Source organism: Gekko japonicus, unplaced genomic scaffold (genome assembly GCF_001447785.1).
Source record: "Gekko japonicus isolate JY-2015 unplaced genomic scaffold, Gekko_japonicus_V1.1 scaffold2226, whole genome shotgun sequence".
NCBI lineage: Eukaryota > Metazoa > Chordata > Lepidosauria > Squamata > Gekkonidae > Gekko > Gekko japonicus.
The window spans coordinates 223990-241550 of record NW_015159781.1 but is presented as its reverse complement, the minus strand read 5'-3'; the positions used below and the strand labels follow the sequence as shown (position 1 = coordinate 241550).

The window sequence follows — 17561 nt, the reverse complement described above, 5'->3', positions numbered from 1 at the left end:
CTTGTATCCTTCCTGGTTCAAGGTAACCATGACCTGATCAACAATCCCGGTCTCGCTAGTCCGCAGGAAAGTGCTGCAGTCTCTCTTGGTGTAACGGCGATTGGTACCCTCCAGCTCATCTTCGTTCTCGGGCAGAGTCACCGTCTTGCCGATGATGACGTCGTCCCCTGACACGCGTACGCCGGGCGCAATCAAGCCGTCGTCTTCCAGCTTGTCGTAGATGGCGTGCCGCATCCCTGGGGAAATAGAAATGCGGTACAAGGTTAGATCAGGCAGCCGCAAGCCACCAAGCTGGAGACAATCCCACAACCTCCCAGTCCAGGCAGCCCAACATGGGGTTAATAAACCTGTCTGGATTCTCTTCTTGGGACGGCTGCAATGTGTACTTAGTTGGGCTACATATAACTGCGAGTCCGACAACTTGCTCACATCTGACCTAGCTTCTTCAGTCTCTTCAATTAAGTCAGCACAGTGGTTCTCAAAGCCGGTACTATCTGGGACCATGTTTTTCTTATGGCCGCTGTGTGGCATAGCAAGTAAAAGGCTTTGAGTTCAAACTTTGCTTCTGCATTTTTGTCCTTGGTTTAACCACATCATGGTACAGGAAAGACCCATTTCGCACAACTGGGTGTTTCGTTGTCACCTCCACTGCAGCCGCTTGCACTGCTGGAGAGGCAGGCTGCTGTTCAGTTTCCAGGTCTAAACACTCTGCACTGCCTCCTGTACAGATGGCAAGGTCATAAAGGAGCCAGGCAAGGAACTATTACTGAGCAGCTACCCATCAGCCCAGGCTTCAACAGGTGTTGGTAGGTACCTTCTGGGCATGTTTAGTTCACAAAAAAAGGAGACTGAGGATAGAAACTTTTCTCCATCTCATATAATTCTAGAATTCAGGGTCACTCTATGAAACACATTCGCTAGAAACTCAGGATAGATAAAAGGATGGTATTTTGGGGAACTCATTGCTACCACATGGATTGCCAGTGTAGTATGAATGGGAATATAAAGATGTTTTATATAGGGTTTTTCTTTTTTGATTATTCATATTCATATTTTGTCTTGGTTTTATAGATTTTTCTTTTAAGTCATATTTTATTAGAATGTTAGAAAGGCCTGTTATACAGAAGGCTTTCCTCTTGTAGGTCTGATATTGTTAGCAGACAAGATAACAAAGGTACAAAGTTCATGGTTCTGTAGTTCTTAAGGGCAAAACCTTGCAATGTCTGGGTCAGATAAGATTTTGGTCTCATATCAGGAAAAAAACACTTTTGTTTGGGATATGAAGAATCTTTGCCTATTATCATTTAGGTTAGGTTAAGTAAACACTTAGGTTTTATGTAGATTTGACGTAGATATGTTTCTTTACATCTGACAAATCAGAGGCTTATTATTCAAATTACCACTGTCTTTTATAACCAATTATGCTTTTTGAATATTGTTTTCTTGATGATGTCAGTCCATGTATAAAATATCATGAATTTCCTGAATATGCTCAGAATATGTTCAAGAAAAAGAAGAAGATAGTTGTCAATTTTTGATGAGTTATTTGGTCCAATTGTTTTCCTGTTAATTGAAGCATATCTCCTGAATATGCTGAAAAGAAAGCAGTCAATTTTGGATGGACTATTGGGTCCAACTGTTTTCCTGTTAACTGAAATAAAACATAGATCCTCCTCCTAATTTGACTTCATTTTTGACATGGAATCTAATATGCACAACACCAGCTTGGATGGCTATCAAAGGCAGGCACATAGATAGAGGATAGGTCTATCTGTGGCCATTGGCCATGCTAGATGAATGAGACCCTTGAGTTCAGAGGCAGAATGCCTATTATTGGCATCAGGTACTTCTGAGAATCCTGCCAACCTAGCAGTTCGAAAGCAAAAAATTGCAAGTAGACAAATAGGTACCACTACGGTGGGAAGGTAACAGCGTTCCGTGCGCCTCAGTGTTTAGTCATGCCGGCCACATGACCACGGAAACGTCTTTGGACAGCGCTGGCTCTTCGGCTTCGAAACGGAGATGAGCACCGCAACCCTAGAGTCGGACTTGACTGGCTTTCGAGCAAGGGAAGCCTTTACCTTTTTACTTCTGAGGAACCAGAAGAGCTGCTCTCTGTGGGCCCTGCTCGTGGCCTTCCCTGTTGCAGACAGAACGCTGAAAAGGATGGAGCCTTCGTCTGATCCAGCGTGGCTTCTGGCATGCGCTGCCTATCCTTACCCTGACAAGTCTCCCGCGTTGGCTTCTCAAACACTTCTTCCTGATCAAAACCTTTCTTCGACTCTTGTTCTTTGTAGGAACGATAGAACACAGATCTAAAGGTGGGGGGGATTGAAAACAGCCATCAGCTACAAATCCCACAGAGCTCTTCCCGTTCAGGTGGTAAAAACCAAGAAGAGAGAATGGAACACTGGCATTTCGATGAGCGGAAAGGAGTGCAGAGGTCAGCAACTGGTGGTCCCTCCCCAGTAGTGCCAAGAGTCCAAAAAGGTGTGGTGAAAATAGCATTTGTGGGTAACCCAGGTTAGAGGAGACTACAGTACTGGCCTGCCATCTCTGCCTTCTTGAAGTGGCCCTGCAGGGAAGAAAGGCCCCCCCTTTGCAAGTGTATGTCATGGCAGAGGTGCTGCTCTCCAACTCAGAAGCAGGAAGGCCAGCTGCAGAAGCCCCACCGCACTTGTGCAGACAAGGCACGCTGCCCACAGATGCTGACAGTCATCTGTCCATGCAACTGCAGCTTTGCCACTGTGCCATTCTCCCCGGCAATGTGTAGACACACAGACATACAAAGACTAAATGCTCAAGCAATGGATGATGGAGAGACAACAGTGATTACCTGCGCCTGTTTTTTGCTCTCACAAGAAAACATGTCCCCGCGTCAGAGGCTTTCCAACTCTGCCCCAGGGATCCCCAGAAGAGACTGGAGTTCTTTGATAAGATCAGCAGTGACAGGCAATTTCTTTTGTCAAGAAAGCCAGATTTGACCTTCAGCACTGGTCTGTGCGATGGCAGGGAAGCACTGGGGATGCTCGAAGGCAGTGCTACTCAATGATTCCATGGTTTTAATGTGCCATGTGTGGCTCTTCTGAGGTCCATTTCCCAAGGTGGTACCTGTGCTATGTTTCAGGTGGGGCTTATAGGCTGGCAGGTGGTTCCCACCTTGCAACAGTGGCCACCAGCGGAACAGGTACACTGTACGCATCCCTGACAGGCAGGCCTCATGCCAGGAATGGAAGGCCCTCTGCCACCCACAGAGTGAGGGGACCAGTGCCTTTAGGAGGTTCTCGCAGTCAGGAAAGTGGACAAGGCCCTTGCCTGGTGGGGCTTATAGGCTGGCAGGGGGTTCCCACCTTGCACAAGTGGCCACCAGCGGAACAGGTCAGCTGTACGCAGGCCTCATGCCAGGAATGGCAGGCCCTCTGCCACCCACAGAGTGAGGACCAGTGCCTTTAGGAGGTTCTCGCAGATTGCACTAAGCAGTGGTCAGGACTCACCAAAAGCCCCAGATAAACTGCGAATGTCCTTTTGGAATGCTGGCTAAGAATTGCCTAGCGTGTTCCGCAAGACCGCAAGGCACAGCAGCACAGGAAATAACCTGTTCGTTCTGATGGTGACAGACGAACTCACAGAAGATCAAGCACTGCGTGAGCCCCACCTGAAAAAGCCTCTGTTCATTCCTGCACTGCCAGATGTTCTGTACTGAAATGAATGCACCCAGAGACACCTGGTGGAGGACTATGGTACTGCCGCTGTGAAGCAGAAACTCCCAATTCTTCTTAAAAGTTGAAGTTTGCTCTCCGTTATTCGGACGTTCCTCCTGCCCGTTACCCCCCACACACACACACGCACCTACTTGCCACTCACCCTCCACTTGGAGCCATACGCCAAAAGGATCTCGGCTGATCGTCCTCAAAGAGGCCTAAAACCTGCACAGAACAACTCCCAATTCTTCTTAAGAGTTGAAGTTTGCTCTCCGTTATTCGAATGTTCCTCCTGCCCGTTACCCCCCCACGCACCTACTTGCCGCTCACCCTCCACTTGGAGCCATACGCCAACAGGATCTCGGCTGATCGGTCTCAAAGAGGCCTAAAACCTGCACAGAACTCAATGCCCGGTTTTAAAAGATGCCCAGGTGGCCAGTGCCGCAGGAGCCCAGCAGCGCACGGCTTTATCCTTTACATCTCACCTAAAGCTAAACGTTAATGGGCCAAGCATTCACTTGCCAATGATTTCCTTCCTGATTCTTTTGTGCCAGAAGTCAACAACCGGAGGCACCAGAAACCCAGTCCAGCCCCCAGCCCCCCATTCACCCCAACCCAAGTGCCAGTCTAGAAACTAGGAAATAACCTCTGTGCTGGGCAGGTGGTGGGAGACTGAAGCCTTGTCCCTGTCCCCACAGCAGTCCTCCAGGAAATTCTGCATGTATCCTACCGCACAGTTCTTCCAATGGAACAGTACCTCTGTCAATTTTACACCCTCCTACTGCATATAACTTTCTTTTCCCTCAATGCTGTTCCCCATGGTCTGCTGATTCCCCCCCACCAAAAAAAAAATGTTTTGTGGACCTTGGTAGGATACAGTGGGAAAGTCCTGCACTGCTGCATCTACAGATGTCTGGATACACCCTGGGGCTCAGGATTCCTGGTCAGTAAAGGGCACTTCTGCAGCACTAGACAGCAGACTGGGACATACCTGCAGGCAACTCCCTGAACCTGAGGTACTCCATCGAGCGCGTGGTCACCAGGGGTTTCTGAGGATAATACAGGACGTGGGCGAGGGTATCCATACGGACGTGGAAGTTGGTAATGTAAACTCCCATAGCCTGTTTGCCCATAGCAGACTGGTACGTATTCCTGGGAGACTGTGGAAGTCAAGTATGAGAAAGGGGGGTTAAGGAGGATAAATGTCTATTTTTACGGAGAGGCCAACTTCCCTTCCAGCCACCAGCTGATATGCCAACTGCAAAGAAAGTTGGACAGACCTGATTGTGATCAGGAAACGGGATGATCGATGCGCAGACGCCGAGGATCATGGAGGGATGAATTTCACAGTGCGTGTAGGTCGAACAGTACGCGACACCCTTCTCCTGCAAGTCATCTGGCGTCATGGCCAGCATCACGGTCTCTTCTTCGAGGGTGTCGATGTACTCAACTACGCCGCTGGCCACCAGGTCCTGCCAGCTAAACAAAGGGCCTCGCTTAACTGAGTTCTACAAAAGTGTACTTGTTATCAAAAACGGGCACAGTCCATTGGAAGATCTTACTGTCTTTTGCTTTCACTTGTAGGGGTAGCAGAGTTCTATGAACAATAGTTACTAGATGAGGGTCTTTTGCGGATGAAAAGCAGAGGTGAGCATCACCTGAATTTTCTGAATCTACTCCCAAACCTCTTGACTGCTGGCCAGCTCTTTGGCAAGGGCCTACCCTGAATTCTTGCACCCAGCTGCCACGTATGCAGCCCACTGGCTGTATGTGTAAAACCTGTGAAGTGGAGCTCTGGTGTTTAAAAAAAGTACACGGCCTCTCAGATTCTCTTGTGGCTTCCATACTCTCCATCTCTCTGCAGCAGTTATGTTTAGAAGGGCATCAAAACTGCTCTGTGAAACTGCTGTGCTGCAAGAAAAGAGTTTGTAGGGGTAGCAGAGTTCTATGAACAATAGTTACTAGATGAGGGTCTTTTGCGGATGAAAAGCAGAGGTGAGCATCACCTGAATTTTCTGAATCTACTCCCAAACCTCTTGACTGCTGGCCAGCTCTTTGGCAAGGGCCTACCCTAAATTCTTGCACCCAACTGCACGTATGCAGCCCACTGGCTGTATGTGTAAAACCTGTGAAGTGGAGCTCTGGTGTTTAAAAAAAGAACACGGCATCTCAGATTCTCTTGTGGCTTCCATACTCTCCATCTCTCTGCAGCAGTTATGTTTAGAGGGGCATCAAACCCATCAAAACTGCCATGTGAAACTGCTGTGCTGCAAGAAAAGAGCTTCTATTCCACACCCTGGGATTCCATCCCCCCTGCTCGGTCAGTTGGTCTTTCCTTACACACACACCTATCACACATTTGGAGAATACTTTCCTCTGTGGTCAGCCTCCTCTGCCACAGCACAGCCAAGACCCCTGGCCAACCCCCTCCCCCGGAAAGTGCGAACCAAGCAGAGTCCCTAGGGCACGTCACCTTGAGCTGGTGCTCAGGCTGTGCCCTCAAAAGCCACTCTAGAAAATTGAGTAGCACACATCACTACAGAAGTACTTTGTGGCCCCACCCACTCGGTGACACATCTGGCGGCCGACAAGGGACGTTCAAGGCAGATGCCACAGCGCCCCACGGGCACCGTGTTGGAAAGCCCTGCTCTGGAAACTTGGCGTGCTCTGCATGTGTCATTCTGGAGGTACCTTGCAGCCACTACAAGAGACTGGAGCAGCTGAGGTGAGGCCCAGGGCATTTTTGCCACTCTTAAGAAACCACACCCCATGGCTATTAGCCACAAGATATAGACAGGGGCTCTGGGGCAAGTGATGCTCTGTCTTCTTGGTGCTTGGGGGGGTCAACAGTGGGAGGGCTTCTAATGTCCTGGCCCCACTGATGGCACCTAGTATTTCTGGCCACTGTGTGACACAGAGTGTTGGACTGGATGGGCCTTTGGCCTGATCCAACATTGGCGTCTCTTATGTTCTTATGGAAAGCCCTCTTTCACTAAAGCTAGTTGAGAAATAGGAACGAGTCATGTACACATTCCTCCAAAAGAAAACGGGGAGTTTTCTACCTGTAGTTGTTATATTCCCGCTCTTTGAGTTGGTCGATGTGCCTCTTCTTCAACAGCAGTTTCTGTTTTTCCACAATCAGAAGCGGGCGGCAAATCCTGCCAGCGTCGGTATAGATGCGGATTTCTCGCTCCCTGATATCCCTGATCATGGACACCTGTGTGCGCAAAGGACACATTCAGAAGCAGCAGAGATCCATTTCCTAAAGGCAAGTGCTTAGTGTGGGCAACAAGCAATGCTTAAAAAAAAAAAAGAAGCAAGGCATTTCGAATTTAATTTTTAGCACAGATCTGGCCCACCTGTACCAAGTCTATCCATGCAATAGTCTTTGGGTCTCAAGCAGTGTTCCACAAAGAACAAACAAATGAACAAACTCCTTAGATTTAGTGTGAAGACAGATATAACATTTTAAATTGTGATGGTGGCTTTTAACTAGGTATGTTAAATCCTTGGGGGAAGGGGAGTTTGGAAAAAACCCTAGATTTTTCTCCAGAAGATTTTTTCCCCCCAGTTCTTCCAGTAGGAAAAAATGGAAATTTGGAGAACACTGAAAAAAATCCTATGAAATATTTTCCTTTTAGAATGAGTAAAATTGCTTTTAAGACAGACTGTGATAACATCCAATATTTTTCTGCATGACAGACTATTATTATTATTACTATTATTACTATTATTATTAGGCACCCCACACTTTGTCAAGCCAGAGTCATGACCCAATATTTACCTCTGACACAATGATGTCCATCTGACGCCGCAGTTTCCTCAGTGTGTTCATGAGCTGCTCCGGGTCTTTGTGTATCCCAACCCAGCAGCCATTCACAAAGATTTTCGTGGCACTTCAGGCAGGAGAGAAAAAAGGAAAGGATTATGCAAATGTTCTACTGGTATGAACCCACGTGAAAGAACTCTTATGCTGATTTCCTTGTGTACGTACTCTGCAATGGCAGCTGGAGAGATTTCTTCCAGGTTTTCCATACTCCACTCTTCCAAAAATTCCAGAATGGGGGAGGGCTGAGACCCCACGGAGATGTAGGCCATCAGAGCAAGGTTCTTCACAAGCCCTACGGCATGACCCTGGGGGCACACGGAATTGCCTTTTAAAAAAAAAATCAGCTTCTCCTCAAGATCATGTACCAGGCAAGTGCTGGTTTACAAAATCACATCTGGGATAGAGACGGTAGAGAAAGAAGTACTTTTCTCCCTTTCTCACAATACAAGGGCACTCAATCAATGAGCAGTAGGCTTAGAACGGATAAAAGGAAGTACTTCTTCACCCGAAGAGTAACTAACACGTAGAATTCACTGCTGCACGAAATGGTGGTGGCTACAAGCACAGACAGCTTCAAGAGGGGATTGGATAAACATATGGAGCAGAGGTCCATAAGTAGCCACAAGGTATCAGCGAAACATTCTATCTGGGGCAATGATGCTCTGTACTCTGGGTGTTTTGGGGGCAACAGTGGGAGGGCTTCTGGAGTTCTGGCCCTGCTGGTGGATCTTCTGATGGCACCTGGGTTTTGGCCACTGTGTGACACAGAAGGTTGGACTGGATGGCCTGATCCAACATGGCTTCTCTTATGTTCTCTTAACCATTTATGTCAGGACAAGACTGTTCACTGCAGTGGTTTTCAGACTTTCCAGGTTCAAGGAAGTCACAGCTTATAGCCAGTAACAGACCTATACATGGAGAGGCAGTCCACCAGTGGCTACTAGCCATAGTGAGGAAAAGGAAGCTCGATATCTAGAGGCAATAAACCCTGAAACCCAGTGCTAGTAGCCATCATCGGGGAAAGCTTTGGCCACAAGGCTGCCCCATTTAAAAGGGCTTTTGTGAACAGATAATCTCTGTTACAAGCTGTAAGTACTTTTACATGGGTATGTGTGTTTCTAACTTTTATGGTGCCAGAGCTTCCTGGTTTTTGTAAGCTGCCCTGGGATACCACCTTTCCCCCATGACAAGAAAGGCAAGACATACCTATTTTAATCAACAAAAAACACAGCCTGACTTGTGCCTTACCTCTGGAGTCTCAGCAGGACAGACCATTCCCCATAAAGTGTTGTGCAGTTGTCTGGGCTTGGCTAGTTTCCCATCTCGACCAATGGGGGAATTCAGGCGACGTAAATGAGAAAGCGTAGATGCAAAAGTCAGACGGTTCAATACCTTGGAGGAATGCAACAAGTTGCGTTTGAGGCCAGCTCAGGAAGTACGGATAGTTCACCTTCTGAATGCCATCAAGAGCTACTTATCCCGTGACTCAATCGAAAGACATCCCACCATCCATCTACATATTCATTTTCAGCACTGGTCTCAGATCGCTTAGTACAGAGTGTCTTACTACAGTACAAGAGGGCCCAGAAATGACCTGAGGCTGCAGCTTTGAAGCAAGCATATATTCCAGTTCTGACTGGGAGACCGCTAAGAGCAGGAGGTAAACTTAAGGGGTTTATTAAAAGACAAAACACATCCCAAGAATTCTATTAACATGTTAACTAGCTACAGGCCCATTTAAAGATCGATGAAGACTTACACAGACTGAAGGAGGACTCCGCAAGTTTGCAGGCGTTAATACAATAAATCCAAAGGATGCGTGAAATTCTGCAGTAGCCCCAGCCTGGCAGCCTCAAGCTTGGGCTACATGACATGAGGTCAGAACAGGAAACTGCAAAACTAAGGACCCCCGGGCCAAACAGAAACCTCCCTGTGGCCTGTTACCCTCATAACCTCGGCAAAACCCACTGCGCTCCCGCAACATCATGCCGGGCTCATATTAAATTCTGCGGGGAGAGGCAGAGCCATAGGGCTGAAACAGTGCAGCTGCTAGCAGGGGAGAGACGGAGCTGGGGGGGGCGGGGGGGCTCTGAGGTATTGGCCAAGGAAGAGAGAGGCCAGCGGCTGAGGCCCTGAGAAGGGGAGCTCAAGCAAAAAGAAACACAGGAAGCCACGGGCACTAAACTGGGAGGGCCCCCGGAGGCAGTACATTTGGGAAAGGAGAGATGAAAAATCCTCAAATGAGGTCAGGGTGTGCATCGTAGCTGGGAGACTGCAGGCCAAAGAGCTTTCTGAGCAGGGAGGTCTGGCGGAATCACACATAGTGACTTCAACCCGTGAGCCAGATGGACGCTGGGCTTGAGTTAACAGGACAGAATGGGCCCTCCGAGGAGCCAATGAAATGGCAGGACTCCAATTCTCCCCTTGTGGCCCAGAGGAACAAGGGGCTCAGTGGGACTGGCCAAATGCCTACCTGAGACACCCCAGCTCTGGCCTGGTGAGCCTTCTTCTGGTCCCCCCAGTTCCCTGTAGCCAATGAGTACTTCAAACCGTCCGAGATTATCCGGGTTTTGATTGCCAGCTCCAAGTTAAAATCTTTCCCCTGGTCAATGAATTTCTGTGCGTATATTCTCACTTCCTTCAGCAGGTTCTTAAACATCCTGTTCCGCAAGAAATTGGAAAAATGTAAACATTGTGAAGACAGAAGTAACTTTCCATCCCCCACCCCCCCGAAAACCTTTTTGGAGCATGGTGCACACAGAGGCCTCCATCCAGAAGAATCATTCCCACTTAATATCCTACCTCTTTCAATGGACTTGTTTTCTCAGGACTGGTGCTTGAGAAATTGGTTGCTGCTGCAACATACGGTCTAATGTTCTACCCACAAGTACCAAGTCAGTGAGGATGGATTCCATAGATCCATCCTGTTAGAAGTACAGTCCTCCAGCAGAGGAAACTGCCTGTGCTACTAGAATGGCTCCAGAAGGCCCAAGGCAGTATTATTATAAATTTAAAGTATATCAAGTAAAGGCAAATGCAGTCTCCCAGTCACGGGCTTGGACCCAGTGAAATCTGCAAGTGGAGTAGAACGTTCCTACCTCTGTCTCCAGCTGTAGCCCGGTGAGCCCCTTCAAATATTTCGTTCCTGGGAGCTAACAGACTTTCTAGAACAGTATAGGGAGCCAAGTGTGTGTGAGAGAGAGAGACAGGGAGAGGGAATCTGGAAAAAAAATCGACCCTCCTCATCCAAGGACAAACATACCCTTCCGTCACTCCGCTGCAAGGTGGCAGGATAGTAGCCATTACTGTTTCAGGGAAAACTCTCAGTCCAGCCTAAGTCTGCACCTGCTACATGCTCGTTTCCCCTCCGTGCACAGAAAGTGAATAAGGCTGTTGAACACGGCCCCTCCCCAACTGGACCCCGAAAATAAGGGGAGTGGGGTTTTGGTCAAGGGGGATGCCCTGTCCCAGTGGTAAGCGTGCAGCCATAATTCTCTCCCACAAGGAGGAATGCTTGTTCAAGATAGGCATTAGCCTGAGTGTTCTCAGCAGGACATAAAAACTGATCCCGTCTCAGTAGTACTGAGAACAAATAAAGATCCGAAAACTGTTGTCCTTCAGAGTGCCAACTCAAACTACAGGAACTCAACACACTCCTCCAAAGGTATGTCTGCCTGCAAGTGCTTGCCCCCAGAATCACCGCCCTTTCCCACATTTCTCACACTTGTGGAGTGTGAAGATTTTTCACACCAGCCACAGCTGGAGATGAATTTAAGAATGCTTAGAAGAAAGCAGACCTCTTGACACAGAAACAGCTATGAGTAAATCACATGAACGTATGAATCGGCCTCATAACTAATCGGACCCTTGGCCCATTCTAGATCAACACTGTATTATACTCAGACTGGCAGCAGCTCTCTGGGGTCTCAGGCAGAGGTCTTGCCCATCCCCTTTTAAATGAAGGTGCCAAAGCAGATGGTCTACCACTGAGCCGTGGCCCCTCCCTGTAGGAAAGGGTTGCACTCACCCTCTGAAGAGGAAGGCAAGTAGTGGCCCTGCCAGGTCCAGACGCTTGTTGCCGTAGTGATCTCTGTCATCCAGTTCCCTTCTCCCCAAGGCAGCCAGGAGTAACCTGTGGACCATGTACCTTTACCAGAGACAAGCAGCTTATTGAGTGACAGCTGGACATGCAGACTTGCAAAACATAGACATTAAGATATCCCAGATGAAACTTGAAATGGCAGCCCTGGAGTATATGGCTATGAATAGCATATTGCCAACAAGACAAATATATCACACGTGGTTACACCTTTAGGCCTCCAGCACTGCAGATAATAATAAAACAAACACGAGAAAACACACCACACCCACGAGACGACTCAATGTTCAATCCCCTCTGAATAACGAGACAAAATGTTCCGTGTTGTATAGTCACTTATATGTAGCAAAGTTACAGTGTTACTGTGTTGAAACAAATGTTTAAGCTGCTCTCTGTAAAGCTGAGAAAATCAATAATAATAATAATAATAACAAATAACAAAGAAATAATAACAATAACACCAACACCAACACCACCAACAACAATAATAATAATAAAGGCCCCAGTGTCACGAACTCCTCAAAGCCCAGGGACCTTAAATCCTCATGCTCAAGAATAAGAAAGCAGGAGAAGGCCTGAATGTTTAACAGCCATGGGATGCAAATCAAAAACTCCACCCTGGGCTATAAGATCGTCTCCGGCAAGCCTGTGGGGAAACCCCAGGTGTGCCAAAACAAACCTGGCACTTTCTTCCGTACACACGTGGATGTAAAAGCTCTCCTAAAAAGGGGACAGTGACATCTTTGGCCATGCCAAGATCGCAGAGGAGAAAAAAGCTTTGGCATTCAAGGTTAGCAACCAGAATGGCACCTGAAACTGAGGTGAAAGGGAGCAAGGAGGGAAAAGCAAGAACCAGCAGGAAAAAGCAGGAGGCCTCCCCCCCTGCCAGTCCTTCCTTCCCCTTGGTCACGTCCACTTTCCTTGCCATTTGCTTTGGACTGCAAGTTCCTTCAGTGTGAGGACAGTTTGCTTTGTTTTCGTCTGCTGAAGCTCTGAAGCGCCACACACCCATCAAATTGTACCATATCAAAATAAATGCAGGAAAAAATGCTGATCGATCCAAGGGGAGCATACACTGACTTGAAACCATTTTCCCCACCAGCTGTCAAGCCTATGTTCCGTTCTCACCAAGGTTTCTGTCCCCCTCCCCCTATCAGGCAACGCTGGAATTCCTTCCCAGTTCTCAGAGCCATTCACGGCACGGCACGGGGACAGGCAGATCAACGTTCCTCTGACTGGCTCATGCTCTTGCACCAAGGAGGGAGAGTCTGAACGGTTCTGGAGCTTTGCTGGAAGTCCTATGCAGCTTAGGCTATACATTTACTTCAAGCCATTCTTCAAATACTTGGAAGTGTCAGGCTTCGACTGAGAGCCAGTTTGGTGCAGTGGTTAAGTGTGCGGACTCTAATCTGGGAGAACCAGGTTTGATTCCCCACTCCTCCACTTGCACCTGCTGATGTGACCTTGGGTGAGTCACAAGCTCTGGCACAGCTGTTCCCGCAAGAGCAGTTTGTGTCAGAGTTCTCTCAGCCCCACCCACCTCACAGGGTATCTGTCGTGTGGGGGAAAGGAGTTTGTAAGCCGCTCTGAGACTCCGAGTGAAGGGCAGGGTATAAATCCAATCTCTTCTTCTTCTTCTTCATTTCATGGCTTTAAAAAAAATCAGCCAGTATATATGATATACGATCCAATTTAGGCTCCGGGCCTTAACTATGTCTGTCTTGTAAACAGGGTGAGGTCTTTTTATTCATGCTGCCCAAATTAATCTTCCTCGACAATCTAATACATAAATTCTCTTGGAAATTAGCAGTACTACCATTAATAAGTATCATTACAAGTCAAGAAGACAGTAAATCAGATACCAGCTACCACCACGGAACAATGCCCACGCCCAAAGAAAACCCTAAACGTGTCCCAGAACACAGACACTTGAATCCAGAACCCATGAAAAGTATCCAAGCCCAGAACTTTCTGGTCTTTGTGGTGTAGTTCCCTCCCCACCCAAGAGCTGGTACTGGGGGTTGGCGATCCATATGAAAGGCATGGGGGTGTGATGCTCCGCGCCCAAGCTTCCTACCCAGCAGTGATTTAAATTAGCTCTAAACGCTACCGAAATATGAAATAAAGAAAACTGTTATTGACTCTAGATTGTCATACTATTCCAAATCGTGGCAAATCGTTCCCATGGTTAAGTGTTGCGCATCTTTACGTACCCTAGAAAATAAGCCTTTTTGGTTTCACAGAAGTCGCTGACGCCGACATGTGGAAGCATCTCTTTCTGCAGAACTTCTTTGGCGTACTTGATTCTTTTCTCTTTCGTGACGCCAGGCTTTGCGCCTCTCGAGCCAATGAAGTTCAGCGCAACGTTCTGCTCCTGAATGACGAACGCTTCATCCAAGGAAGGCTTAACCTATCACACGTAGACCAGGCACGTTATCAGTAGACCAGTCGCTTGAAGCTGCCTTAAGCCACGTCAGACCATTTGGTACGTCAAGGTCGGTACCGAGCGGCAGCGCCATGTCACAAAATAGACAGCTTGATCCTTTTAACTGGAAATGCTGGGGACTGAAAGGGGATCCTCTGCATGCAAAGAAGATGCTCTATCACTGAGCCACACTCTTTTATTTAAGCTACGTTACACTGAGTCAGACATCAGCCTATCGAGGGTCAGTACTGTCTCTTCTGATTAGCAGCTGCTCCACTACAGTCTCGGGCAGAGGACTTTCACATCCCCTACTACCTGAGCCTTTTACCTGGAAATAACTTTCTGCATGCAAAGCAGGTGCTCTGATACTGATCCCCATCCTGAAAATGTAAGAAATCAGACACTGTTCAGAATCCCCATATCGGCTAGTCCACAACAGCAAGTTATGGTGACTTTGAAATGAGACACTTCTAAATCTAAGCTGCCCCCATAGATACAAGTCCCCCTCGCCAACTGAGTGGAGCTTACTTCTGCAAAGAACTAATTTAGCATAAAATTATGATTTTGCTAAAGCACACTTAGCCAATTCAGCACATCATTACAGAAGTCAAATGTTTATAAAAAAGACACATTGCTCAAACTGAGCCCAGAACACAAAGATCAATGTATTACCATTTCCATCATCTCAGGATCTTCAAAGTCATAAATGATATGCTCCAGGATGTCTCTGTCAGACACAAAGCCCAGTGCACGGAAGACGATAATGATGGGCACTTCCTGCTTGATATATGGCAAAGTTGCCACAATGCGCTGACCTATGGCACTCTTCTTTGCACCCTGTGAAAGCAGGAAGGCAGAATTCGAGCACAGCGGCCTTACCAAGGCATGCACCCATTAATTTCAAATACATTGTGATTTTAATGGAGAACCATGCATCTGAGAAAAGGCTATTTTCCAAGACTCTCTCATATGGCTCAAGCAGGGATTGGTGGGAAATGGCAAAAAGCAAAGCCACTGAAGAGGACAATGCCGCTTTGCATGTTGCTGTTAAGTTGCCTGAAGAAAGGGACTACAGAGAATCTAGAGTAGCAGTCCCCAACGTGGTGCCCTCGGTTGCCACGGCACCCACCAATATTTTTCCTGGTGCCTGCCAAATGTTTTTAGAAAGTGGATGGGGTCAGCTGGGGCTTTTGCTCAGCAGGGCTTCTGATTGGCTGTGCAGATTAAAAGGCACCCCGCTAAACAGAGCTTCTGCCTGAAATGCTGCAGAGTTGCTATTACAAATCTATATAACCACGACCTGACATTTTGTGGTTGGCTCAGCCTCCCATGGCAGCCATTTTGTGGTTGTGCCCACCACCCGTCTCCGGATTTCAAAGACACTGGTGGGCATAAAAAGGTTGGGGATCCCTATCTAGAGACCTATGGGGACTTGGCATCCTGTAGTGGAATATTTAGTGAGAAACAAAATTGTTCCAAAGAACCCACATTATTGAGATTTGTTGCATTTTTGCATATTTGCTGTTGCAACTCTTAGTTTAAGTATTACCATAAAGTAGTCATTTAGTTGTACACAGACTAAAGTTAAGCTCAAAAGCTAATTGTTACCTCTGAACTTGAATGTGGATATGGTTATTGTTATGTACATAACATTTAAATAAAAAAAACCCTTAAAGGGCTGCCTCACTGACTGTCTCACACAGAAACAACACTGGAGCCAATACTGCACCGTGACAGAATTAAAAACAAGTGCAAACCCTGCATCCCTTCCAAATCAAGATGAACACAACACAGGGTAGCAGAAAGCCAGAAAAGAGATCAATACTCAAAAGTGCAGATAGCAAAGCAAACCTGTCACCCTTGACCAAGGTCAAATATTTAAGGAAACGCTTACCTGCCCACCTCTGGCCAACATGCTCACCCATATGGTACTTGTTGGCCGAGAAGAATTCTCCAAGCAAGACCTACACTCTCCTGTGTAAGCGTATTTGGAATCTTTCTTGGCAAACACATATACTGTGTTCGTAGCCATCTTCTCCTGAGCAATTAGAACCTATGAAGGGAATACAAGCAAGCACAAACTGTTTGTATTAGAGCTTCCCTGTTAAGATAACATTTACAGTCTTCGGAAACATACCATCAGGGAAGAACAGTGCATAAAAAATTATGGGCAAGCATGATGGGTAAACTTGGACAGGGCTTAGCCCTCTCAACCTAACCTGTGTCCAGAGTACTTAAAAGGAAACAACTGCTGTGAAACGAAACCTGCTGCATACCATCTCTGGACTCTTGGAGGAACACACAGGATACAAAAATATCAACTGCGTAAAAAGACTTCAGAACTGCGTAAAAGGACTTCAGAACACTACACACAGAAGTAGTTGACACAAGAATAATTCAGATTCTGCTCAGGGGTGGAAACCACCAACTGGTATAAATAATTAAATTGAAGAGTGCCACAATAAAAAAAAAATGCAGGCTGCATTTCATTCCCACAATAAACTGTTTTTGTACAACAGACCCTGATTAGACATATGTAACATATCCCAGCTTGTGCATAAACTCTTGTTTGCTGGGGTCTTGCCTCTTCCCGACCTCCCAGCAAGGAGAACATTCACCCTACTAGGCTGTTTCTGTGGTCAGGTGATGATTCAGACGGTGATTGCTGGATTCAGACGTCACAACAAACCGTGCTTAGTACCTTCTGTGGTTAACAAAACTCTGCAAAGCCTAACTTGAAATCCTAGTTCATCAGACTGCCAACATTCAGACACCCTTACTTTGACCAAACCATAATGTATTGCAATGGCTGAATGCAGCTGCTGTATAATGGGAGTGTAGGCTTTACAAAAAAAAACCCCTGAATTTCAAAACAAGAGAGGTGTTAATCCAGAGATACTGAAGCAGAGGCAAAAATTCAGGTGGGGGGGTTTGTATTTTTTTATATGTGCGTGTGTGTGTGTGAGTGTGCACCTGGAAGTCATGGCAACCTCTGGTGACTGACCCCTACTGGGGGCCTGGAGGATATTCAGAGAGGTGGCTGAGTAAAGTGCCTGCTCCCACCCCTGGTATTCCAAGGAGGTCTCCCATCCAAGTACATGCCAGAGTCGATCCCCTGCTTAGCTTCCGAGATCTGACAAGATCGGGCTTGCCTGGACTATCCAGGTCAGGGCAAGAATTCAGGTTTTTAAAGGACAGAATAGAAGAATTAGATATAAACGGAGTGCTGTTATCATACCAGCTTTTCCAATCGTGAAATAAGCGACGAGGCTATAGGATGTGTACTGTGAGACATGTGTAGACAATGAAATGCAAACAGGGTGGTGACTATACTGAGGAGAGAAACTGGGAGTGAGCAGAAAAGCTGGCAGGAGCTCACCTGGGGTGCTATTTCTATGTTGTTTCGTTAAAAGAGAATGGTTTGCTAAACTGATGGAAGTCTGACAGCAGGGATCAGAGAACTATGCCAAAACCTGCACAGTGACCAGAAAATGCACTGGGGGGGGC

At 47.1% G+C, this 17561-nt stretch overlaps 1 protein-coding gene across 1 annotated transcript in view; it reads right to left on the bottom strand.

Moving 5' to 3' along the window:
• The window catches only part of POLR2B (polymerase (RNA) II (DNA directed) polypeptide B, 140kDa), a 32024-nt gene that overhangs the window by 4851 nt on the left and 9612 nt on the right, over positions 1-17561 (bottom strand). Inside the window, 14 exon segments of the mRNA XM_015406988.1 lie at positions 3-236; positions 2221-2315; positions 3656-3677; positions 4693-4861; positions 4982-5180; positions 6764-6918; positions 7486-7597; positions 7696-7835; positions 8779-8922; positions 10004-10190; positions 11558-11677; positions 13843-14039; positions 14727-14891; positions 15949-16107. Of these exon segments, the coding sequence (XP_015262474.1) occupies positions 3-236; positions 2221-2315; positions 3656-3677; positions 4693-4861; positions 4982-5180; positions 6764-6918; positions 7486-7597; positions 7696-7835; positions 8779-8922; positions 10004-10190; positions 11558-11677; positions 13843-14039; positions 14727-14891; positions 15949-16107 (2098 nt within the window).